General features: G+C 44.7%; 2 protein-coding genes across 8 annotated transcripts in view; both read left to right on the forward strand.

Moving 5' to 3' along the window:
* The window catches only part of MTHFD1L (methylenetetrahydrofolate dehydrogenase (NADP+ dependent) 1 like), a 240,429-nt gene extending 220,110 nt beyond the window's left edge, over positions 1 to 20,319 (forward strand). For 4 of the 7 annotated variants that reach the window (XM_024357475.3, XM_024357473.3, XM_063812680.1 and 1 more), the window contains exons 27-28: positions 10,851 to 10,971; positions 19,956 to 20,319. In XM_024357475.3, coding sequence (XP_024213243.2) covers positions 10,851 to 10,940 — 90 coding nt within the window. In that variant the 3' untranslated portion in view covers positions 10,941 to 10,971; positions 19,956 to 20,319. Of the gene's footprint in view, positions 1 to 10,850; positions 10,972 to 17,930; positions 18,977 to 19,955 lie in introns of all 7 variants that reach the window. The other 3 variants (XR_010157792.1, XR_010157794.1, XR_010157793.1) reach the window with 2 other exon arrangements.
* LOC104007047 (large ribosomal subunit protein eL32-like) lies at positions 14,883 to 20,319 on the forward strand. Its single transcript, XM_054686578.1, has 3 exons — positions 14,883 to 14,958; positions 17,931 to 18,386; positions 19,956 to 20,319. Exons 1-2 carry the CDS (start codon positions 14,883 to 14,885, stop codon positions 18,350 to 18,352), a joined length of 498 nt encoding a protein of 165 aa, XP_054542553.1. The 3' UTR covers positions 18,353 to 18,386; positions 19,956 to 20,319.
* Positions 20,320 to 25,464: the final 5,145 nt, after the last annotated feature.

The raw sequence follows: 25,464 nt of genomic DNA on the forward strand, positions 1-25,464 counted from the left end.
TTTCCAAACAATAAAATATATTATTAAATTGATTTGTTTTCCACACGTAGTGGAGATTTTCATGGTGTGCTACCTGTCGGTCAAACGGCTGATGAATGAGTATGTCGCAAAAACTCTAGGTGGGAATATGACACGTGAGGAATGGAACTTGTGCTTTAGCTCTTCCCAGCATCTTCTTTGGCTGCACAAGGGTTGGTAGTCTTTCATCTCCTAAGGACTGAAGGGCCATTTAGAATCACACCTGTTTTGAGTTTATAGTCACGCTTCTGAAGCTTTCTCTCTTACAGCCTTATCTGACCTCAATCAAGCTACCCCTGTTCATTTAAGTACTTTAGGTCTTGGCTATTGGTTTAGCTTAACATTTGATTGCCATAAATAAGAACTACAGAAAGCGTGACTTGTAAAATTGTAGACCCAGAAAAATTAGGGAACAATCTCATAATACTAATGAAACCTTTTTTTCCCATAAAATAAATACATAATTAGATATAGAAGATTTTTTTTTTTGGTTTAAGCTATCTTTTCCTATTTCTATCTTAAATAATTTACAACTCTCCTTTAATCCAGGCAATTATCAATTCTATAATAAAATAACAACAATGGGTACTGTGTATTAAACTCTAAACTAGCGTCCTTCATCTCATTTGAATTTTGAAATGACTCCATAATATATTGTTATACTCATGCTGTAGTTATAGATAAAGAAAGAGGGCTGACCTTTGACAATCACAATCAAAAAAACAAAACAAAAGAAGTGAAGGCTCAGCAAAGTAACTCACTCAGCAAGATGCAATTCGTATAGGGTAGAGTCCCCATCTCCCGATAATGCTTTGCCCCACACCTGAAAGTCTTGATCTGGTTCCCATTACCCCTCAGACTTTGGGTCCCCAGTAGAACCTTTGCACTTGCAGTTCTCCTTCCTAATGGGCTCAGGGAAACTCACATGACTGCCTGGAGGCTGTTTCTGCACCTGTAGATGGGAATGGGCAAGTCTCTCCCGCCTCACTTGTCTCACAGTGTTGTTGAAAGGCTCAGGTGTGATCATTACAGTGAAATAAGGAAAGGCAGGGAAGAATCTCCATCGTTCTCCAAATACGAAGAATGAAATGCAATTTTTTTTTTTTTTTTTTTTTGAGACGAAGTCTCACTCTTGTCACCCAGGCTGGAGTGCAGTGGCACCATCTCGGCTCACTGCAACCTCTGCCTCCCAGGTTCAAGCGATTCTCCTGCCTCAACCTCCCGAGTAGCTGAGATTACAGGCACCTGCCACCATGCCCAGCTAATTTGTGTATTTTTAGTAGAGATGGAGTTTCACCATGTTGGCCAGGATGGTCTCGATTTCTTGACCTCGTGATCTGCCCACCTCGGTCTCTCAAAGTGCTGGGATTACAGGCGTGAGCCACGGCACCCGACCACAAATAAGTTTATACCCTTGTAGTCATGGCCTTTCTTTTATCTTTCTGGTAATGAATAAAAATGAAGCATATAAGTGACAGAGAAACCAGCTACTTGATCAATAGTGGCATTGTTTTAGAATTGTCTGTATTGGATTTTGCCAGCCCACTAGAGAGTTACCAAAGCACATTTCTGACATAACTATGATTGATTTTTTTTTAATTTTTGACTAAATATGTTACTTTGACTAAATTGGTTACTTCATTGCATAATGGTGATCATTTACACTTTTCAGATGGGTACAAATAATCTTTGTATTCTAGCTGGCCATGAAAGAGTAGCAAGCCTGTTATTTTTAAGAAAAAAGCTCGAGTAGTTACTGTATTTGTATCATTTTGGAAATCTCTCATTTTTCTAATCAGCAAAATGGGGATAATGTAAATAACAATAACCCTGACCTCACAGGATTCTTGGGATTAAATGAGATATGGTGCATACAACGTGCTTAGCATGGCGCCTGGAGTATGGTCAGAACTGAACAAACACAAGTTATAAATGAGGTCCCGAAATACAAGAAATTCACTTCCTCAGAAACCTTCCTTGAGCCTGGCTACATCTATAGCTACATTTTCTACATGTTAAATGCCTCCCTCAGAAGTGTCACTGTTGGAGTTGCCAGGGCACCAATTTATTACTTTGAAAATAGATAAATAAAAGAATCAAGACAAAAGAAAAAGATGCTACCAAAGAAGACATTCTGTCTTACACTGGATCACACGAGATGTGGATATTTGGCCCGGAACTGCTCACATGGGTCAGCAAGCCTGAGAATGACCGTGGAGAGAAATGGCTGGGGCTGCAGGACTCAGCCAAGCCTGGCGCGCGTCTTCCAGGCACCGGAGCAGGACCTCGTCTGAAAACATGAAGAATGAAATGGAAGTAATGTAATACCTGGGGTCGGGGCTGGGGGAAGCTTTCTAAGTACAGGCAGGGTCTTGCTATGTTGCCCAGGGTGGTCTCGAACTCCTGGCCCCAAGCGATCCTCCCACCTCGGCTTCCCAAAGTGTGGGGATTGCGAGTGTGGGCCACTGTGCCTGGCCTAATTACTGATTTTAAGTATTAATCTTTCTAAAAGTCAAACTCCAGAACTGTGCATGTAGAACTATCCAATTTCTGTATATAACTATAGAAATATATATTAGACGGGCCGGGCGTGGTGGCTCATGCCTGTAATCCCAGCACATTGGGAGGCCGAGGCGGGCAGATCACGAGGTCAGGAGATCGAGACCATCCTGGCTAACACACGGTGAAACCCCGTCTCTACTAAAAATACAAAAAATTAGCCAGGCGTGGTGGCGGGTGCCTGTAGTCCCAGCTACTCGGGAGGCTGAGGCAGGAGAATCGCTTGAACCCGGGAGGTGGAGCTTGCAGTGAGCCGAGATCGCGCCAGTGCACTCCAGCCTGGGTGACAGAGTGAGACTCCATCTCAAAGAAAAAAAAAAAAAATATATATATATATATATATATGTATATATATATATATACACACACACACACACACACACACACACACACATTAGATAAGCACATTGTTTATATAGGAATCAAAAATTACCTGTGAGTAATTTTTATTTATGTAATTTAATAATTACATAAAAATTATTTGCAGAGGTTACCTCTGGAAGCAGTATTAGAAGTGGAGGACTTTTTTCTTCTATGTTGAAAATATTTTAAGTAAATTTTTAAAAACGAATAGAAATTTAATCAGGAACAGGCTTTCTACCATTAAAAATCTTTATAGTCTTCTTTACAAAAGAAGAGAAATAATTGTACTTGTTCAGTCATTCAAGGCCACTGAAGTAATTGGCATAGCTTGAGCTCTGTAGTACTGTCACAATATGCAAACACAGTGTGGTAATTTTTATAGTAATTGAACGTGACTTATGTCTTAGAAAGTCATAAGTTAGGAATTTATTCTGTTCGTTCTTTTGAAGTGAAAAGTAAAGAAAGCAAAACATTTTTTGGCCGGGCGCGTTGTCTCACGCCTGTAATCCCAGCACTTTGGGAAGCCGAGGCGGGTGGATCACCTGAGGTCAGGAGTTTGAGACCAGCCTGGCCAACATGGCAAAACCCCATCTCTACTAAAAATTCAAAAATTACCTGGCCATGGTGGTGGGTGCCTGTAATCCCAGCTACTCGGGAGGCTGAAGCAGGAGAATCACTTGAGGCCAGGAGGCAGAGGTTGCAGTGAGAAGAGATTGTGCTACTACACTTCAGCCTGGGCGATAGAGCGAGACTCTGTCTCAAAAAAAAAACAATGACTTTGACCTGAATGTCCCAAGGGTCTGCTTTGTGTAGTCTGCCCCTCTACAAGCAGGGACCAGGTCTTGGTCACCTGGTGTCCTTGTAGTAAGCTCTTAGCAGGGACTGGGTCCTGGTCACCTGGGTGTCCTTGTAGTAAGCTCTTAGCAGGGACTGGGTCCTGGTCACCTGGGTGTCCTTGTAGTAAGCTCTTAGCAGGGACTGGGTCCTGGTCACCTGGGTGTCCTTGTAGTAAGCTCTTAGCAAAGGTTGCTGAGTCGAATGAACTTCACCGTTTCGGTCCTTTCGTACAGTAACAGGCACTCAAGAGAGTCCACGCTGTAGAGTTGATCAGCCACCACGAGAGAGAAGTATACTCTAAGAGCACACACCATCAACCCCAGAGCATCCCTGCCGACCAGGAATGTAGTTACAGCAGTGCAGGTTCCCAGCTACCCCAAAGAAATCCCAGGAGATTCCATCTCTACTAAGTCAAGCAAATAGAAATTGCAACTGTAGCAGCACAATCTATTTTCATTATATAGTGTGTGTGTCTCTCTCCCCTCATCTCTCTCTCTCTCTCTCTCTCTCTCTCTCTCTCTATCTCTCTCTCTCTCTCTCTCCTTTCCCCTCGGTCACTTGACATTGATACTGGGCCATTTATCCTTGTGCATCATCTTAGAGTTACATTTGTATAATTATCAACATGGCCATTTGATATAAACAATTCTGTCCCTCACATCCAAAGAAAAGGGAAGAGACAGAAAGAAAAGGCCTAATTTCTGAGCAATTTTTGTTGTTTGTTTCCTATTTTCTAATTGTCCTCCATCTTTACTCATCTTTTTTTTTAAATATTAATTATTTTTTTGAGACAGGGTCTGGCTCTGTTGCTCAGGCTGGAGTACAGTGGCGCACATGGCTTACTGTAGCCTCGACCTCCTGGGCTCAAGAGATCCTCCCACCTCAGGCCCCTAAGTAACTGGGACCACAATTGTGCACCACCACACCTGGCTAATTTTTGTTTGTTTTTTGTAGAGATGGGGCTTTGCCATATTGCCCAGGCTGGTCTTGAACTCCTGGGCTCAATCCATCCTCCCACCTGAGCCTCTCAAAGTGTCAGGATTACAGGCGTGAACCACCATGCCTGACCAAAAATACTTTCTGAGGATCTAATATTGCCAGGCACTGTGTTAACAATTCAGAAAATACTCATGCTTAATAAATAAAGACTTGAATTTTTTTAGTTACTTCATTGAAAAGAAAATCTTTGTATTTAAATTATATCGTCAGCCAGGCGCAATTGCTCACCCCTATAATCCCAGCACTTTGGGAGGCCGAGGCAGACGAATCATTTGAGTCAGGAGTTCAAGACTAGCCTGGCCACCGTGGTGAAACGTCATCTCTACCAAAAATACAAAAATTAGCCAGGCATGGTGGCGGGCGCCTGTAATCCCAGCTATTTGGGAGGCCGAGACAGGAGAATTGCTTGAACCCACGAGGCGGAGGCTGCAGTGAGCTGAGATCACGCCGCTGCAGTCCAGCCTGGGCGACAGAGCCAGAGGCCATCTCAAAAATAAATAAATAAATAATAAAATTGTGATGTAGTTAACCAGTGTAATCTTTTCAGTTATTTTTAAATTTTTGAAACAACACGCTGTATATCAACCATCCATCAGAGAAGGAAAGAAATATGTAGAAGGACTGTCTTCTGCTTCAGATCATGAACTGTAGGAACAAAATAGATATGTGTAAAAATGCTGCTCTTTTTCTGAACCAAAATAAAATTAGATTTTTGTTGTTGTCGTTGTTATTGGAAAAGGTAGTAGATTTCAGGCGAAATCAGAAAATAAATTATTTCAGAAACACAACAAAACTAAGTACAACGATATTTTAGTTAAGAAAATTATGGTTAGAAATTGTGATTCTATCACTTTATGAAACAGAATCTTTAATAATTTTTCAGCTTATACCAAGGATATTCTTTTATTTCTTAATGACTAGTTTTAAATATATGACTATTCTCTCTGTACAGATTTTTAATTAATGCTCATAAAGGCTATTGATAGAACTCATTCTTTCTCCAAAATGGAGTTAACCCGAAATGGGTAGAGATTCAGAAGCTTCATTGTAGTTAAAATTAGGGTCATGAAGGGCAAAAGCCCACGTATTTCAGCCTTTGTAGAAGAATCCATTAATGCAGCATTACAAGTAAGTATAATTTAGTGGCTCCTTAGTTATTTTAAGCAAGAGGCCTCCTTAAAGGGCACACAGATAAAGTCAACATAGATCTCCACTGACCCCAGGCGTGTGGCCAGAGGTCAACTCCCAACGGCTGTCTGGGCTCCTTTTTCCCTGCAGTGCTGTATGTCTGGGGGGTGACAATCCTTTGGTAACAGTTTTTTTATTGGGAGAAAATTTGTGGGAATGCATAAGGTCTTGCTAACATAATTCCACATTATGCTTGCTCAACAGGAGAAGTTTTAGTTTAAATGTAGACTTATTGGAGATGGCTGTATATCCACAGGTCAGGGAGTCTCGCGTCTGCAGATTCTTTGTGGTTTCTCATCTGTCGTCGCTTATCCCAAATAAGTAGCTGCACTTCTTGGAAGAGATGATTGCGTCACTCGAAGGGGTCATGGGAGTCTACTGATTGAACTCATTTTTCTCCCATCTGAAAGAAAGAAAAGTTGAAAACAAGAGGAAAGACATTTCACACTTTCTGGCATTTAATATTTTGGCTAGTTTTTGTTTGTTTGTTTCCTTTTTGAGACAGATTCTCGCTCTATTGCCCAGGCTGGAGTGCATTGGTGCACTCTCGGCTCACTGCAACCTCTGCCTCCCGAGTTCAAATGATTCTCCTTCCTCGGCCTCCCAAGTAGCTAAAACGACGGGTGCTCATTACCACACCCAGCTAATTTTTTTTTTTTTTGTATTTGTAGAAGAGACAGAGTTTCACCATGTTGGCCAGGCTGACTTCAAGTGATCCGCCCGCCTCGGCCTCCCAAAATGCTGGGATTACAGGCGTGAGCCACTGCGCCCAACCTGGCCAGGTTTAGATCCTGGTTTTGTGACAGAATCAGAATGACTAGAAGATTCATGTTCCGATCCACTGCAGCTAACAAATACAGCTCCAGGAACCGCACAAATCCTGCACCGCCTTTCATCAGCAGATAGTTAAAGGCGGAGAATTGGGTTTTCTTGTTTGTAAAGATAGTGTGTGTAAACAAGCATGCAGTAAATTATGTTATCTGCAGTAGAGTCTTCCATTGGTAGCTTTGGTCAGACGAGCTGAAATACACTGCCTTCAGGGTTCTTCTTGGTTTGTCACCGTGAGTAGAGATTTCAATTTACACTGCCTCATCCGTACTGAATTCTGCCCTTGCTGTGAATCATGTCACAGTCTCAGAAGCAGCAGCAGCCATAGAGTCCAGTGACATCCTTACCAGTAAGATGCCTTTGACCTAGAGAGTTCATTTCAGGGGTGGGGCAGCATCATTGTGGCTAAATGTGAGTATTCATTTCTTTTTCTTAAACTATAAAATGCTTGTTCTTTTCCAAATCCATAGCTAGGCACAGATTATAGAGGCATCTTAAAAAGCCTCCTATAGCTGGGTGCAGTGGCTTACGCCTGTAATCCCAGCACTTTGGGAGGCTGAGGCGGGTGGATCACTTGAGGTCAGGAGTTTGAGACCAGCCTGGGCAACATGGTCAAACCCTGTCTCTACCAAAAATACAAAAAATTAGCCGGGCATGGTGGCAGGTGCCTATAATCCCAGCTACTCGGGAGGCCAAGGCAGGAGAATCGCTTGAACCCAGGAGGTGGAGATTGCAATGAGCCGAGATCCATTGCACAGTGCCACTGTGCTCCAGCCTGGGTGAGAGTGAGACTCTGTCTCAAAAAAAAAAACCTCCTATAAATGCCATAAGATGCCCGCAAATGCCATCTCCAAATGCAGTTAGGCAGGAAAATTACCTGGTATGAGTTGTAACCTAGGCAACTGGAAAAAAATATGTGTCCACCAGTTACCCTTGTGTTTGATGTTTCAAGTAGTAGAAGAGTATAAGTGTGGTTTTCTTTCTGGGGTCTCCCCCATTGTATGCACTCACCGTAGTAACCAGAGGAAAATGTTACCTTCCTGCTGGGAACCTTAACTTCCGAGGCTGTGATACCCATCTTCATACCTAAAGTTTTAACATACAGCAAGTCCCCACCTACAAGCAGGTCTTATGTCAAAAGTGTAGTTGCAGTTTATTGTTTGGAACCCGGAATGGATTTTCCCATAGGCGTGTTATGAATGGCAGCTGTATTCCAGGCAGCCGTGGAGGCCTTTTTAGCCCATTTATATACCTGAAGTGCAGTCATGTGCAATTAGCAAGACAAGAGCCAGCCATCATCCATCACAATGTTTTATGTGTTCCCCCAGCCTCCCCACTCCCACTCTCAGTCGGCCCAGCCAGGCAGGGAAGGGGGTGTTAATGAGGCCTGCAGGTGCACAGATTTACTCCCCACCTGCTGCATCTGCAGGGGTTAAACCGGCTTTTCCCTCCCCTTCGCTCTCACCATTCCTCCTCTCCCTCTCCCCACCCCCAGTCTCCCTTTCCCTGTGCTGAAGGGGCTGGGCAGTGAAGTGAGGAAGGGTGGCTGGAGCTGTTGGGGGCTGAGGCCACATTGTGCAGTTCACATCAGAACCCCCTGGGGACTTGCTCCAGTTGCAGATTCAAATGCAGCAGGTCTGGGGTGGGCTCTGAAATTCCGAATATCTAACAGGCTCCCAGGTAATGCCCATGCACAGGCCCACAGGCCCCATTTGAGTAACAGGAGTCCCTAAACACCATGCAGGGAGGAGAGGCTGGTGAAGAGGGAAACCTCGAGTCACGACTGAAAGGCAGTGGAGGGTGAGAGCTGAGTTCTATTCTCTAGGCCTTAGGGAGGTCCCTTTTACACTGAGAACTTTTTGCCACATGGGAAGAAGCAGGCAAACCCTGGATGCCATCAGGTGCTGGCACATCACAGCCTCATCTCATGCAAGGTGTTCTTGGCCAGGGCCTGTGGAGGTTCTACATGATATGGCATTAACCCTCGGGAGAGCAGGCACAGTAGAACCCAAGTGTCTCCTCCAAGCGACTGGGTGCAGCATTGCTCCATGCGACTGGGTGCAGCATCGCTCCATGTGACTGGGTGCAGCATTGCCCCATGCGACTGGGTGCAGCATCGCCCCATGCGACTCGGTGCAGCATCGTTCCATGCGACTGGGTGCAGCATCGTTCTATGCGATTGGGTGCAGCATCGCCCCATGTGACTGGGTGCAGCATCGTTCCATGTGACTGGGTGCAGCATCGTTCCATGTGACTGGGTGCAGCATTGCCCCATGCGACTGGGTGCAGCATCGCCCCATGCGACTGGGTGCAGCATCGTTCTATGCGACTGGGTGCAGCATCGCCCCATGCGACTGGGTGCAGCATCGTTCTATGCGACTGGGTGCAGCATCGCCCCATGTGACTGGGTGCAGCATCGTTCTATGCGACTGGGTGCAGCATCGCCCCATGCGACTGGGTGCAGCATCGCCCCATGCGACTGGGTGCAGCATCATTCCATGCGACTGGGTGCAGCATCGCCCCATGTGACTGGGTGCAGCATCGTTCCATGCGACTGGGTGCAGCATTGCCCCATGTGACTGGGTGCAGCATCATTCCATGTGACTGGGTGCAGCATCGTTCCATGTGACTGGGTGCAGCATTGCCCCATGTGACTGGGTGCAGCATCGTTCCATGCAACTGGGTGCAGCATTGCCCCATGTGACTTGGTGCAGCATCGTTCTATGCGACTGGGTGCAGCATCGCCCCATGCGACTGGGTGCAGCATCGTTCCATGCGACTGGGTGCAGCATCGCCCCATGTGACTGGGTGCAGCATCGTTCCATGCGACTGGGTGCAGCATTGCTCCATGTGACTGGGTGCAGCATTGCTCCATGTGACTGGGTGCATATTGCTCCATGGGCATGGTTTGTATGAAACACTCACTATTAAAGCACAGTAGGAAATGCTGAAATGGAAAAGGAATGGGTCATCCGGGAGCCCCAGGATCTAGACCCTGGAGCAGTGTTTCAGGGCCTGAGGATCCGTCAAGGGGGCCAGCATCAGAAGCCCCAGCACACAGGGGGCTTCTGATGCAGGAGGAGAGTGTGCGGTTTGAAGATCTTTCATCCCAACACAGCAAAGCGGTGAAGAACCAGTTTTCATCCTGTCTCCACCACTAACTAGCCATGTGTCCTTGAGCTCATACCCTCATGCCTAAGTGTCCTCTGTCCTCATCTGTAAAGTAAGGCTAAAATGAGTACCTACCTCATTAGGGTGCTGGGAAGCTCAATGAGATTATTTCTGTAAAACCCTTAGACTGTCCATTAAGTGTCACAAAAGCAGTAGTAGGGGTGGCTGTGGCAGTATGGTAGTGGTGAAATGAGTAATTTGAGATTATAGGCCTAAAGTCAAATTTCTGGTTTTGCAACTTATTACTAGTGTGACCTGGGCAAGTGACTTAGCCTCTCCAAACCTCAGTTTCTTCCCTTGTAAAATGGAAATAATAAAAGTTCCTACCTGCTATATTATTGAGAGGATAAAATGAGGAAAGCACGTAGCACAGTGCCCATCACAAAGCAAGCTCTCAGTAGATATCAGTTACTGTTATTGAGGGAGACCGGGGTGACGACTGGCATCTGAACAGGAGTTTTCCAGCTGTGCTCCAGGAGCTATAGGTTTTACAAAAATGTGTCTTGGGGGTGAGAAGGAGGCCATTATTCACCCTGCCCACACCTGCTGCCCCCTTCAACCTGATGGGCTTGTCTTTGTTGGCGTTCAGCATGAAGATTTTATTGAGAAGAAAAGGTTTGGAAGATCACTGTTTTGTAGTTCGGGTGTGTTATGGGGCCACAGGGAAGGTAAATGGTCTCAATTTTCAGGAAGTTGACATTTGCCTTTTCTACTTCATTTCCTTAAACAAAAATTGAAATATCAGATGATAAATTTAAAGAGATATATCCCATATAAAACCTAAAGTTCTATGAGGCTGTATTGAACGATAGAGTTATTTGCATCATCAGATGTTGTGGCCGCTTTGTAGCATTTGCTAATCTGTAACGCTTGGTTTTCTCCCCCAGATGAGCACCATGCCAGGACTGCCCACCCGGCCCTGCTTTTATGACATAGATCTTGATACCGAAACAGAACAAGTTAAAGGCTTGTTCTAAGTGGGCAAGGCTCTCACAGGACCCGATGCAGGTAGGCTGATGTGCTTCAACTTTTTCTCTCTTTGTTTTTTTTCCAGTTCATATCCTTTTTTTGTCTTTTTTTTTTTTCTGATACCACAGAAGTGATCTGATAAATCCTTTCCTTCCTTTGTTACTCAAATTCCTACCAAATGATTTTCCGTGACTGGAGTTCACTCCTGGGTGTGGCTGTGAGTTACATGCTCAGATGCTCAGTACGCAACCCTTAGTGTCCTGTGCTCGAGTCCAGTGAAAGCCAAATTATGTCATCCCTGAATATAGATGTGTTTAGAGCATCTCTGACCATAACAGAACTCTGTAAACTCATTGTTCTTTTCCAGGATTAAAACCAGCGTCTGTTATAATTTTAAAAGAGTAACTTCCTACCTTCCTGCCACATATCTCTTGGTACAGAGTTAGAATCATGTGAAAGAGGAATCTTGGTGTATCCATTTCCTGGGGCTGCCATGACAAAGTATCACAAACTGGGTGGCTTAAAACAGTGGAAAGTTTGAAACAGTTCTGGAGGCTAGAAGTCCAAAGTCAAGGTGTCAGCCAGGCCATACGCCACCTTGAGACTCTGGGTGGAATCCTTGCTGGCCTCTTCCTAGCATCCGGTGGTGGCTGTCACTCCCTGGCGTTGCCACCTTGCAGCTGCGTCACTCCCGTCTCAGCCTCTGTGGTCCCACCACATTCTCCCTGTGTCTGTGTCTTCACATGATGTTCACCTCTTATAAGGACCCCAGTCCTATTGGATTAGGGCCCACCCTAAGAACCTCCTTTTAACTTGATTACTCTGCGAAGACCCTCCTTCCAAATAAGATCACTCTCAGCCAAGCGTGGTGGCTCACGCCTGTAATCCCAGCACTTTGGGAGGCCGAGGTGGGTGGATCACGAAGTCAGGAGTTCAAGACCAGCCTGGCCAAGATGGTGAAACCCCGTCTCTACTAAAAATACGAAAATTAGCTGGGCGTGTTGGTGGGCACCTGTAATCCCAGCTACTCGGAAGGCTGAGGCAGAGAATTGCTTGAACCCAGGAGGCAGAGGTTGCAGTGAGCTGAGATTGCGCCACTGCACTCCAGCCTGGGCGACAGAGCAAGACTCTCCTTCTAAAAAAAAAAAAAATCACTCTCACAGGTGCTCAGGGTTAGGACTTAAGCATATCTTTTAGGGGACACAGTTCAACCCAGAACACTCAACTGTGGCACAACAGGTGTGTTTGGCTCTCATGTCCCTGGACAGACACATAGCAATGGGACAGACCATTTAACTAGAGGGCCCCATGGGTTCCAGGAAGGGCAGGGCAGCAGAAAGTAGGCCACTTGATGACTTCGGGTCTGCACAGTCTCAGGTTGGGCTTTGACTCTGAGCTGTCTTAGGCAGCCCAGACCTGGCGACTCTCGGTCTTATTCATGTCCACCCCACAGCACTGCAGCCATCGTGAAGAAAAATGACCACATTCCTAAACCTCCTCCCTGGGAGACAACTCCTAATCAAAAGCTTGAAAGGCTCAGGGCTGCTTCTCCTACCCCAGGGATCAAACATGTCCTCACCATATTCTAAAGATACATTCTTTCCCCGCAAGCACCCTGCCTCCTTCTCCCCACTGACTCCTGTTCCTGAGCCCAGAACCTCTCCCTCTTGCCAGCATATTCTCGGCCTTTGCAGATGAGCTTCCGTGGCCTAAAGACCCTCTTCTTCAACCATCTCTGAGTTACGGCTCCAAGCCAGGCACCCAGGATTCTCATTTCATTTGTTTCACTACCAGGAGTCCACTTGAGGACTTGTTGTTGTTGTTGTTGTTGTTGTTTGAGAAAGAGTCTCACGCTATCACCTAGGCTGGAGTTCAGTGGCGTGATCTCTGCTCACTGCAACCTCCGCCTCCCGCGTTCGAGCAATTCTCTTGCCTCACCCTCCCAAGTAGCTGGGATTACAGGTGTGTGCCACCACGCCCCGCTGATTTTTGTATTTTATTTATTTATTTATTTATTTATTTATTTATTTGCGACAGAGTCTTACTCTGTTGCCAAGGCTGGAGTGCAACGGCACTGTGTGGGCTCACTACAACCTCTGTCTCCTGGGTCCAAGCAATTCTTCTGCCCCAGCCTCCCAAGCAGTTGGGATTACAGGCGTCCACCACCACGCCCAGCAAGTTTTTATATTTTTAGTAGAGACAGGGTTTCACCATGTTGGCCAGGCTGGTCTCGAACTCCTGACCTCAGGTGATCCACCCGCCTCAGCCTCCCAAAGTGCTGGGATTACAGGCGGGAGCCACCACGCCCAGCCTAATTTTTGTATTTTAATAGAGATGGGGTTTTACCATGTTGGCCAGGCTGGTCTCAAACTCCTGACCTCAAGTGAGCCACCTCGTCTGGCCAAGTTTTTTTGTTGAGCCTTTGTTGCTAAAACACTAAAGACCTAGGCTGTGGTGAGAAAGATAAGGGAACCATAAATGAAATTACATTAAAACAAGGTGTGAAATCGTTTGTTTTGAGTTGTGGATGTTGTTTGGGGGGTGTTTGTATGTGTTTTTTGCTGAGGAGCGGGAGCTGTGTTAAGTTTGAGCCATAACTGCATCTTTTATCTTTGTTATTTCAGAAAAAATTTTTAAAACTCTAGAAAATGAAGTAAGGGAGACTAGTTTAACAAAGAAACCCATAAACTCAAGTGTTGATAAAATGTTGTTTCATCTTTTGGTGTGAGCTTGTGTGTTGCCAATGTCTTCCATTCCCCAGTAAGGCTGTGGGGAAATAATTGCTATTTCCCCAATTGCTAGTTGGCCTAGCAATTCTCTTTTTATGTCAGGAACCCATTATGTTACATTTCTGCCATTTGTCATTTTTCTCCAGAATAAGTGTGTTCGATTCTCCCATCTCTCTTGGATAGTATTTTTCCAGCTTTTGGTGAGTTTTCACATGCTCTCCAAGTAGGTCATATAAGTCCAATTATACCTTAATCACTGTAGTTAGGACTCAGGTAATGCTAAGGGATACATCCTTAGCATTATTAATGCATACCCTTAAATCCTTTATTACCTACTCCCTAACAAGAATTCCTCCAGATCTTATATACGGGGCCTGCAGGGCAGGACGCAGGCCTATGGTAATTACCTCCAATGTTTCGGGCATTGTGCTAAGCACTTTGCATGGGTGGTCACAGCACCTCTGGAGCCAAGTGTTGTCCCATAAGGGCCACAGGGCTTAAGAGGACGGAGCCTACCCCTTGGTCACTGAGGGGTGGCCCTGGTCTGCAAGGCTACAGAACTGCCTTGCCACCCTGTGGCACTGCCTCTCATTTCATAGCTGGCACATGTCATTTTGCCACCCCCATCACATGTCATGCTGGCATCAACCCAGGGAGGTGGGTAGTATTTTTGTTGAAGAGCTGCAAGAACTCTGCCCAGAGAAGTCGACAACCTGCTCAAGTTGTGCAGCTAATAACTACCAAAGCCAAGACTCAACACAGATCTGTTGACTCTCAGTATTACCCCAACCTTTATGCCCCAAACCAAAGGATGCCCTTTTCATTTCAGTCACGGGTAAAATGAACTTTGGCCCATTCCGAGAGATGATACCAGCTATTTGAACAGACAGGTACTTGAGGATAATGAGGTCATTTTTTCTAATAAGTAAAGATAATTGTTTGGGTATTAAAAGCTATGATTTTGTCATAATTCTTTTTAGTCCGAGTATAATAGAGCCAGCTCTTTCCTAATTCTCTAATGGAATGGCATTTCCACCCCCTCCCCACCCCCCAATCCAAGGCCTCTTTCTTCTTTGTGAATTGCTAAACACAGTTCTGGGCTAGTGGGCAGTGGTTCAAAACCCATCGTTTGACCCTGCTTGAACAATCAAAAACAGATCCAGTGTCCTAAGATAAAACCACTATACAAAGCAAACATTGCCTCTCAGTGGCTCCTCGGTAATGACCCAGCAAGTATTGTCTGTTTCCCGTGCCTCTCACTATAGCCATCAGGGACCACTTCTACTAATAATCAGAGGTCTGTGGCTATTCAAAATGCATAAAATAAAAATGTTAAAGCTTAGGCGACAGTCAGCTTGGACAAACGTGGGCATCTGAAAGGAAATGTCTGGCTTGCTGACGTTGCTCCTTCAGGGATCACACCGTAGATGGTGTGCATACCCAGGTGCTGAGCAGCACACTCATTATTCCCCCAGGAAAGATTTGAAGGCGCGTTCCACTCAGGAAGAAGATTGTGCTTGGTTGATGACAACTTTCTGTCCTTCCCTTCCTCACCTTTCTAGCCTGTCTCACCTCCTAGGAAACCGTGTGAAACCAAAGGTGAACATTATATGCCAAAAAAGCATCAGAATTGGAGCTCTCCTTGCTCCCTCTTCCCAAGACTTCTCTGTAGTGCCTTCACTGTGGTTAGAATAAGGGCATGACTCAATTCTTTTGGATGTCACTAAATAGAACTAATTAAAATAGGTTTTTTGTCCCAGTGAAATTGATCTGGCTGTTGAGTCTTTTGTTTAAAGATTATTGGAACGAAGGATTTGATATTTTTCCCCCCATTCTTTTTTCTCACTCAGAAACTTTATCATATTTCTGAGCTTTGGCAAGATTCATTCAAATGAACACACAATAAAGTCTGGCAAATTTCCTGAAGAATTCAGGGACTCCCTTACTTCTTTATTCTACTGTGCAAAGTTATGTTGAGTACGGAATCAGATTCACTCCAGTCCTGCTACAAATGTTTGTTATTTACAAAAGAATTGCTTTTTCTTGAATTACATACAGAGAAATAAGTTCAGGAAAGAAATTAGTTTCTTTCCTAAACTGGCTTTAGGGCATCTACAGACAAATGGTTAAAGAAAATGTGGAATGTATAGAGAGTAGAATACTATTTAGCCATTAAAAAAGAATGAAATAATGTCATTTACAGCAGCATGGATGGAAGTGGAAGTTATTATGTGAAATAAGCTGGGCACGGAAAGACTAATGCTGCATGTTCTCACTCTCATGTGGAAGCTAAAAAGCTTACCCTCATAGACAGAATAAATGGTAGATACCAGAGGCTGGGAAGAATGGGTGGCTGGGCGGAGGGTATGAAGAAAGGTTGGTTATGGGTACAAACATACAGTTAGACGAAGAAATAAGCTCTAATGTTTGATAGCAAGCTAGGATGACTATACTCAGCAACAATATTTTGTTTACTTCAAAGTAACAGGAAGAGAGTGGGGTGTACTTGAAATGATACCAACATACAGTAGTAATGATAAATACTCAAGATAATGGACACCCCAGGTACCCTGACTTGATCACTACACATTCCAGGCACATAATAAACACTCATATATACCCCATAAGAATATAAAATATTAGGCCAGGTGCGGTGGCTCATGCTTCTAATCTCAGCAGTTTGGGAGTCCGAGTGGGTGGATCACTTGAGCCCAGGAATTCGAGACCAGCCTGGGAAACATGGCAAAGCCCTGTCCCTACTAAAAATAGAAAAATTAGCCAGGCGTCGTGGCGCGCACCTGTAATCTCAGCTACTCAGGAGGCTGAGGCAGGAAAATCGCTTGAACCCAGGAGGTGGAGGCTGCAGTGAGCTGAGATCATGCCACTGCACTCTAGCCTGGGTGACAGAGCAAGACTCGGTCTCAAAAATATATATAATGTATCAATACAAGGGAAAAATGGGCAGAAATTTTCAATGATATTTAATAACCATAAATTAATCTTGAGTTGGGTTGCTGCCTGCCAGCCCTTCTGTGAACATGATTTGTTCAGTCCGAAGTCACAAACCACAGGGTTACAAAGTACCCTGGGAGGGCGCCTGAGCTCTGTGGTTTTAGTCTTGAAACTTTATCTTTTCACAAAGCAATTCAAAAATTGCTCATCACCATTGTGTTCCGAGAAAAGGGGCGCCAAGGCATCACCCTGAGCCATCCGAGGAGTGCTGCGTGCCTTCTTCCTTTCTGCTTCCAAGTAGGATGGAAGCTCCAGCTTTACACTTAAATAATCCTCATCGACATCTAAAAGATAGTGATAATTAAATCTCTCCTATGTTGCTAAATTAAATCTCTCCTATCTAACTAAAATGGAATGTTTTAAAGCTTAGGTAACAATTCTGAAATTCTTAATTCCCCCCGAAAGAAACTTTTTCTGAGCACATTTTGATTTCTTATTCCCATGCCAAAATAGAATGTTTGTATATGGTATCTTCCAAATATTCTCCCACTGAGTTAACTTCTGAAATTGCTTCTTCCAACGCATAAGCAATAAACAACAGATTCGTTTTTACGTTCTCACCTTAGCTATTGCATCTCTGATTGTTTTCATCTATAATGAGACTTTCTATACTTTGGCCAGTCCTTCTGTTTTTCTTAAAATGTGGGACCACAGGCCAGGCACAGTAGCTCACATCTGTAATCCCAGCAATTTGGGAGGCCGAGGCAGGTGGATCACCTGAGGTCAGGAGTTCAAGACCAGCCTGGCCAACATGGTGAAACCCCATCTCTACTAAAAATACAAAAATTAGTCGGGCATGGTGGCGGGTACCTGTAATCCCAGCTACTTGGGAGGCTGAACCCTGAGAATTGCTTGAACCCAGGAGGCAAAGGTTGCAGTGAGCTGATATCGCATCGCTGCACTCCAGCGTGGGCAACAGAGCAAGACTCCATCTCAAAAAAAAAAAAAAAGTGGGACCACATACTCTAAGTACCTTTAGACACAAAACCACAGGATACAAATGTAATGTGGCTAATCAGCTGGTCTTCCACCACCCACCTCTGGAGCATGGAAGGCCTTGTCCAGCCTTGCCTTGCCAAGCCAAGGGTCATCTCTAGTCCACTGAGCCCACCCTCTACCCTAGCACCCCTTCTGTCCCAAGGGTCATTGACCCTCAGGTCAAGGGATACCAGAGCCACTACAGTGAGGCTGGCCGTGTCTCTGAAATATTTTCTTTTTTTTTTTGCCCTTCTCTCTTTCTCGGTGCTGCCTATGGAGGTGGCAGCCATCTCCTCCTCGGCATCTTGGCCGCCCTCAGACCCCTCGTGAAGCCCAAGATCGTCAAAAAGAGAACCAAGAAGTTCATCTGGCACCAGTCAGACCGTTATGTCAAAATTAAGCGTAACTGGTGGAAACCCAGAGGTGTTGACAACAGGGTTCGTAGAAGATTCAGGGTCCAGATCTTGATGCCCAACATTGATTATGGGAGCAACAAAAAAACAAAGCACATGCTGCCCAGTGGCTTCCGGAAGTTCCTGGTCCACAACGTCAAGGAGCTGGAAGTGCAACAATCGTACTGTGCCGGGATCGCTCACAATGTTTCCTCCAAGAACTGCAAAGCCATCGTGGAAAGAGCTGCCCAACTGGCCATCAGAGTCATCAACCCCAATGCCAGGCTGCGCAGCAAAGAAAATGAGTAGACAGCTCATGTGCATGTTTTCTGTTTAAATAAATGTAAAAACAGCCATCTGGCATCTTCCTTTAAAAAAAAAGGAAAATAAAGAAATATTTTCTTTCTTTTCTTTTTTTTTTTTTTTTTTGAGACGCAGTCTCGCTCTGTCATCCAGGCTGAAGTGCAGTGGCGCGATCTCGGCTCACTGCAACCTCCGCCTCCCGGGTTCACGCCATTCTCCTGCCTCAACCTCCAGAGTAGCTGGGACTACAGGCACTTGCCACCACGCCCAGCTAATTTTTTTGTATTTTTTTAATAGACACGGGGTTTCACCGTGTTAGCCAGGATGGTCTTAATCTCCTGACCTCGTGATCCGCCCGTGAGCCACCGCGCCCGGCCTGAAATATTTTATTTTTGTTCATCTTTGTTGTGCTTATAATACTCCTGTTTTCTGTTTATTCCCCTGACTTGAATCAGATGTTAGGGGAGTATTTGAAGCTCCTCGTTCCCTCTCTTCATCAATATCTTCTGTCTAGAAACTAACCAAGCACCCTATCTGGCTCCAGACCTCTCAGTGATCTGTGGGAGGCCAACTCGCAGGATTTCAGCAGAGTTTGCACTTTCTTGGCCTAAAAGATAAGTCCTTCCATGTGTAAGTTCAGATGAAAGGCAACATATTACATTTACATTTTAGAGAGGTGAACACATTATTTTCTGGGACTTAAGTGTTGTTTTGTTTCTTTTTTTTTTTTTTAATGTAGTTTGATTTATTTCTCTTTCTGAGAGATTACAGGATTCAAGAATGGCAACGAATCTTAATAGCCTTTGGGAGAAAGCAGCAAAGCTTTAATACTAAGTTCCAGGACCATGAACTTCCATGTTGTCCTAAATGCATTTTTCAAACATTGCTTTCTGTGCCTACTATATAAAACCCAAAAATCCAAGGTGACAGTATTCCTTATCTAAAATCCTAAACAAGGCTGGGCGTGGTGGTTCATACCTGTAATCCCAGCACTTTGGGAGGACGAGGCAGGCAGATCACTTGAGCCCAGGAGTTCAAGACCAGCCTGGCCAACGTGGTGAAACCTCGTCTTTACTAAAAATACAAAAATTAGCCGGGCATGGTGGTGCACACTTGTAATCCCAGCTACTCGGGAGGCTGTGGCGGGAGGATTGCTTGAACCCGGGAGACGGAGGTTGCAGTGAGCCGAGATCTCGCCACTACACTCCAGCCTGGGCGACAAAGTGAGACTCTGTCTCAAAAAATAAAAAAAATTTTTTTAAAATCCTAAATATTCTCATTCCACAGGATCCTGCAAACTGTAGATCCCAAACTTGGAAGTTCTGGGAATTCTGCCAGTATCCCCAAGTAAATCTCTTGGGAAGTTTAGAATGCTGCATGGCGTAGCTGTGCCTGCTCTTATAGAGTGGTGCAGACTCTGCTTCTCCACGTCTGCTAAGTAAAATATTCCAAACACAGATCAGCCTTATCTAGCGAATAGAACCATCACTCTGCTCTTGAATTTTCTTTTGGCCTCAAACTCTAGAGCTATAACATGTTAACGGTTTAACACCAGAGGAGAAAGCTATTCTTAAACTACTCAAACATGGTTTTTTTTTCTATTTTTCAGACTCCTGAAACAGACTACTCTTTGCCTTTTTGCTGCAGTTGGAGAAGAAACTGAATTTGAAAAATGTCTGTTATGCAATGCTGGAGACATGGTGAAATAGGCCAAAGATTTCTTCTTCGCTCAAGATGAATTCTGTTCACAGTGGAGTATGGTGTTCGGCAAAAGGACCTCCACCAAGACTGAAAGAAACTAATTTATTTCTGTTTCTGTGGAGTTTACATTATTTCTACTGCTTACACTTTAGAATGTTTATTTTATGGGGACTAAGGGATTAAAAGAGTGTGAACTAAAAGGTAACATTTTCCACTCTCAAGTTTTCTACTTTGTCTTTGAACTGAAAATAAACATGGATCTAGAAAACCAACCAGCAAGTTTTCAGTGCCAGATAAAACTCTGCGCTCTAGAGGTAACTCCTCATGGGAGGCAGCTAGGAGTGTTACCTGACACCAGTTTCCTAGAAAACTGTGACAAGCAAAGCAATAACACACGTCGAGAAATATCTGATCAAGCGGGAAATCTTCTGACTGTCGGGGATCTCTAGTAAGATCTCTTGGAATGAAGTGCACTGTGTATCCAAAACTATTTTCCAGCGCCAGTGAAGTTGCTATCTCTTACCTAAAACAAATGGGTTTATGCTAGTTTCCACCAAGGAATGAGTCTCAATGGCCATTAAACTTTCTAAGGCCCACAGGGCTAGGAAAAGTCGCTCTTAAAGGTCAGGTGTTTGGAAAATGTTTTTCCTTTTGCCCAACCCTTAATTAGTAGTAGAGAATGTTCTGTGGCCTATTCCCCTCGCTGGGAGTTCCTGACCCTTCTTTGTTTTCCAGTTTTTCCTACAATAATATAAAATTACGTAAAAGTTAAAACAAAACCAAGGATTCAGGAAGAAACAAGCAGTGATTGTCCTCTAGGCAGCGTAAGGAAAATAGTCACCATAAATATCTTAGATGTCCCCAGGCACATCCTGCAGGATCTTTTCTGCATCCTCTTGTCCTACACCCTCCAGTGACCCTGCTCAGCCATTGCTCAGCCCATAATGCACCTTTATGCACAATTTGTCCCAAAACACCGTTTAGTAACTCAAAAGCCTCCCACTCAAAAGCTGTCCATCCCAAGAATAATTTCACTTGGCAATTCTGAAGTGTCCTTCCCCATCCCTGCCGTTTATTTGGGAGTACGCCTCTCCAAATATACAGTTAACTGATGTTTTACTATTTATTTGGAGAGGTGTACTCCCAAATAAAGGGCATACCCTCTCCCTTTACAGTAAATTTGTAAACCCTTATAATCTTCAAATAGATGTATACATTGAAAACTCTATATATTCCACTCAGAAAGCTGTCTTTTTTTTTTTTTTTTTTTTAAGATAGGGGCTCACTCTGTTGCCCAGGTGGAGTGCAGTGGTACAATCATGGCCCACTACAGCCTCGACCTCCCAGGCTCAGGTGAAGCCCCCACCTCAGCCTCCTGAGAAGCTGGGACTATAGGCACGCACCACCCCACCCAGCTAAGTTTTGTATTTTGGTAGGGACAGGGTTTCACCATGTTACCCAGGCTGGTCTCAAAGTCCGGGACTCAAGCGATCCGCCCGCCTCAGCCTCCCAAAGTGCTGCGATTAGAGGCATGAGCCACCGTGCCTGGCCGTGAATTGATTTTTAAGCAGTTGCCTTCCGCTACTCATGTTTTTATTCTTTTCCTCTGCATTGAAAGGTTAAGTTTCTATTTTTGAAAACATTTTTTAAATAAATATTTTAGGAGTCTCCATTCAAAAAGCTTTAGCCTAGGGACTCCTTTCCTTACCTACTTTTACCAGACAACTCCTCAACTCAAAAAGTAAGTAAACATCCTGCACACCAGTGTGGGAGAGTTTTCCACTGCTCACTTTGGAAGGACTATCATCCAGGTGCTGCTGGAAACCGCAAACTGTTTCCCATCATGTAGGCTCATTCGAAGTCCTCTGGGTGTCATAACTCGGGCTCTGATGGACTTGTTTTTGCTCATTCACTACCCTACTGATGGTAGAGTGTATTTGACTCCAGCTGAGTGATATGCAGTCTCCACTAAGAAGAAACGTTAATTAATGGGCTCATCAACTCCTGATGACTTGAGGCATTCATAGAGAAAAAGAAGTATTATTATGGGGAGTACTGGGAGGAGCCAGTTATCAACCATCTCTTCTGAGGCCACAGCATGAGAAAAGAAAAATCACATAACCTTTGGCATGGTGGGTTTCAGTTAGAAATCTTCCCAAGAAGAGTGGATATTGATTTCTTTCTGCCTTTAATTGAAATGTAAAAAACGAATAGGCCAGAGATGGTGAGTGGCTCCAATTACCCACTGTGGCACAGAAATGTGTGATCATGCCCCCTCTCTGCTTGAGGACTGGCAGTAGTGACACCTGCCAAGGTGAAGTCCCAGACCAGAAGAATCCTCTGTGAAAGCTGCCTGAAGAACACACTATAGGAATTAACTGGGGAAGAGATGAATAGGAACTTCGGAAAACAGCAGCAAGGCAATGAGCCAACCCATTCATTCGTATTCTTTTTTTTTTTTTTTTGTCTTTTTTTTTTTTTTTTTTTTTTTTCGAGACCGAGTCTTGCTCTGTCGCCCAGGCTGGAATGCGGTGGTATGATCTCGGCTCACTGCAACCTCCACCTCCCAGGTTCAAATGATTCTCCTGCCTCAGCCTCCGAAGTAGCTGGGATTATAGGCATGCACCACCACACCCAGCTAATGTTTGCATTTTTAGTAGAGACTAGGTTTCGCCATGTTGGCCAGGCTGGTCTCAAACTCCTGGCCTCAAGCCATCCACCTGCCTTGGCCTCCCAAAGTTCTGGGATTACAGGCGTGAGCCACCACTCCCAGCCTCATTAATATTCTTTTTATTCCTCTATTGTCAAGGTTATTTTGTTTAACTAGAGTGTGTATGTTTAATACACTTAATGCTATAAGGAGTATTTTTCACAATAGATATTTAAAGAGAATCCTAGTTCCCTCCCATCTGATAGTAGCCACGGTTTTGTTTGTTTGTTTAACTAGAATGTGCCCAGCCTGTTTTTATCATAATTTACACATGCCCACAAATAAGACTGTGGCATGTGTAAATTATAATTTACCTTATATATTCCCAGAAAATCCACATACTACATATTTGTACGTTGCTTTTTCATAAATGTGTTCGCACAAGGGAATAAAAATTCAGTAACAAGTGCATTCTTTTTTTTTTTTTTTTTTTTTTTTTTTTTTTTTTTTTTTTTTTTTGAGGAGTCTCGCTCTGTCGCCAGGCTGGAGTGCAGTGGTGCGATCTCGGCTCAGTGTAACCTCCGCCTCCCGAGTTCAAGCAGTTCTCTGCCTCAGCCTCCTGAGGAGCTGGGATTACAGGCGCCTGCCACCATGCCCGGCTAATTTTTGTATTTTTAGTAGAGACGGGGTTTCACCATCTTGGCCAGGCTGGTCTTGAATTCCTGACCTCGTGATCCACCCACCTCAGCCTCCCAAAGTGCTGGGATTACAGGCATGAGCCACCATGCCTGGCCAACAAGTGCATTCTTACAGCATTTGTTACAAACCTATAATCCATATCCTCTGAAAAAGTCAAGCATTATGACAAAACCACTGGTCAATCAACAGATCTTCATGTAGCACCGTAAACTCTAATGCAGCTAGAGACAGACCCAAAACTCTAACAGCGACTTCAGAACAGCAGAATGGACTAGAATTCAGGGGTCTGAATTTGAATGGGGAAAAAATGTAACATCTTTATGGCTGTAATGTAGCATTTCCTTCCCTATGGGTGTCAGCAACAAAACACAGCACTATCGACAGTGCTGTGTCTTTTTTGTTTGTTTTGAGATAGGGTCTCATTCTGTTGCCCAGACTGGAGCGCAGTGGCACAATCACAGCTCACTGCAGCCTCCACCTCCCAGGCTCAAGCAATCCTCCCACCTCAGCCTCCCCAGTAGCTGGGACCACAGGCACACCACCACACACAGCTAATTTTTTATTTTTTGTAGATACAAAGTCTTGCCACATTATCCAGGCTGGTTTCGAACTCCTGGGCTCAAGTGATCATCCCACCTCAGCCTCCCAAAGTGTTGGGATTACAAGCATAAGCCACCGTGTGGCTTTTTTTTCTTCCCTAGCCACCAGACCTCCAGGGAAACAGTAGCTATGTCTTTGCCGTAGATATTTTAATATTACATGACAGTTTCTACAAATACAATAGCATTTATGCTTCTCACTGCATCAAAATTATAGTAGTTATTAGATCTCCCACTGTCTTTGTATCCATGTAAATAAAGAGGCACCTACATTGCTATAACCAAATGTGGTACCTTTTCTATACTTTAATAATTGCATTTCAGGTTGGGCACGGTGGCTCATGCCTGTAATCAAGGCGGGTGGATCACTTGAGGTTAGGGGTTCGAGACCAGCCTGGCCAACATGGTGAAATCCCATCTTTACTAAAAATACAAAAATTAGCCGGGCGTGGTGGCACACACCTGTAGTTCCAACTACTCAGGAGGTTGAGGCAGGAGAATCGCTTGAGCCAGGGAGGCGGAGGTGGCAGTGAGCCAAGATCATGCCATTGCACTCCAGCTGTGCAACAAGAGCAAAACTCCATCTCAAAGAAAAAAACAAGCATTTTACTATCATTGGTTTGTTTTATAATCATAAGTGTTTTCATTTAGGCATTTAAAAAATATTATTCTAGGAAGGGGGTCCATGGGCTTCACCACCTTGTCCATGGGCATCCGAGGCACATAAAAGGTTAGAATCCCCTGGACTAGATGAGATGCTAACAGCCTAGGTGCTGGTTCTGTGGCAGCATTACCTGGTCTCCGATGTTGCTACCTCTACATCTGTGCCTCAGTCCATCCCTACACGTCCCTGATCCACGGTGCCTGGTGTGCCTGTAATAGAGTCTTGGTATGTATGTAATGGTAACACAGGCAGCGGCTGTCAGCAAAGTTTCTGCAGCCTGATTCAGAGGATACACAAGAAGCTCTGGACACTGGAGTGCCTAAGCCTTGGTTAGCAACTCCACCCCCGAGCCAGCCCCTGAGCTCCCACCCCACCCTGCTCTCAGGCCAGGCTTCTGCACGTGGTTTTAGATGCTGCCCAGCAGTGGAGTTCTCACCTGACCTGGTTCCTCCCCGTAGCTCACACAGGGCCACAGCTTGCATATTGGTGGTCAGATGCCATTGCTCACGGTAGATGGGACAGAGCTGAATAGCCAGTGTCCATTCCTGAAAGGCCAGAGTCCAACTACCTGGCAACTGAGGGTGGAATGCTGCCTACGAGAGCACCATGTCCTAAACATGCATGTACATAACCATGGAGTCAGTGGATTGTCCAGGGAACTGCAATTGATAAGTGCTGGGCCTTCCTGAAGGTCTTGGTAAAACGGTTGGTTTCTAGGACAAAAGGCATATCATGAACCACAAAGGATGGGGAAAATACTTCACGAATTGGAGCAGGACCATACAGTTAAGCCTTCAATATGAGT

This window comes from Pan troglodytes, chromosome 5 (assembly GCF_028858775.2).
Source record: "Pan troglodytes isolate AG18354 chromosome 5, NHGRI_mPanTro3-v2.0_pri, whole genome shotgun sequence".
Lineage (NCBI taxonomy): Eukaryota > Metazoa > Chordata > Mammalia > Primates > Hominidae > Pan > Pan troglodytes.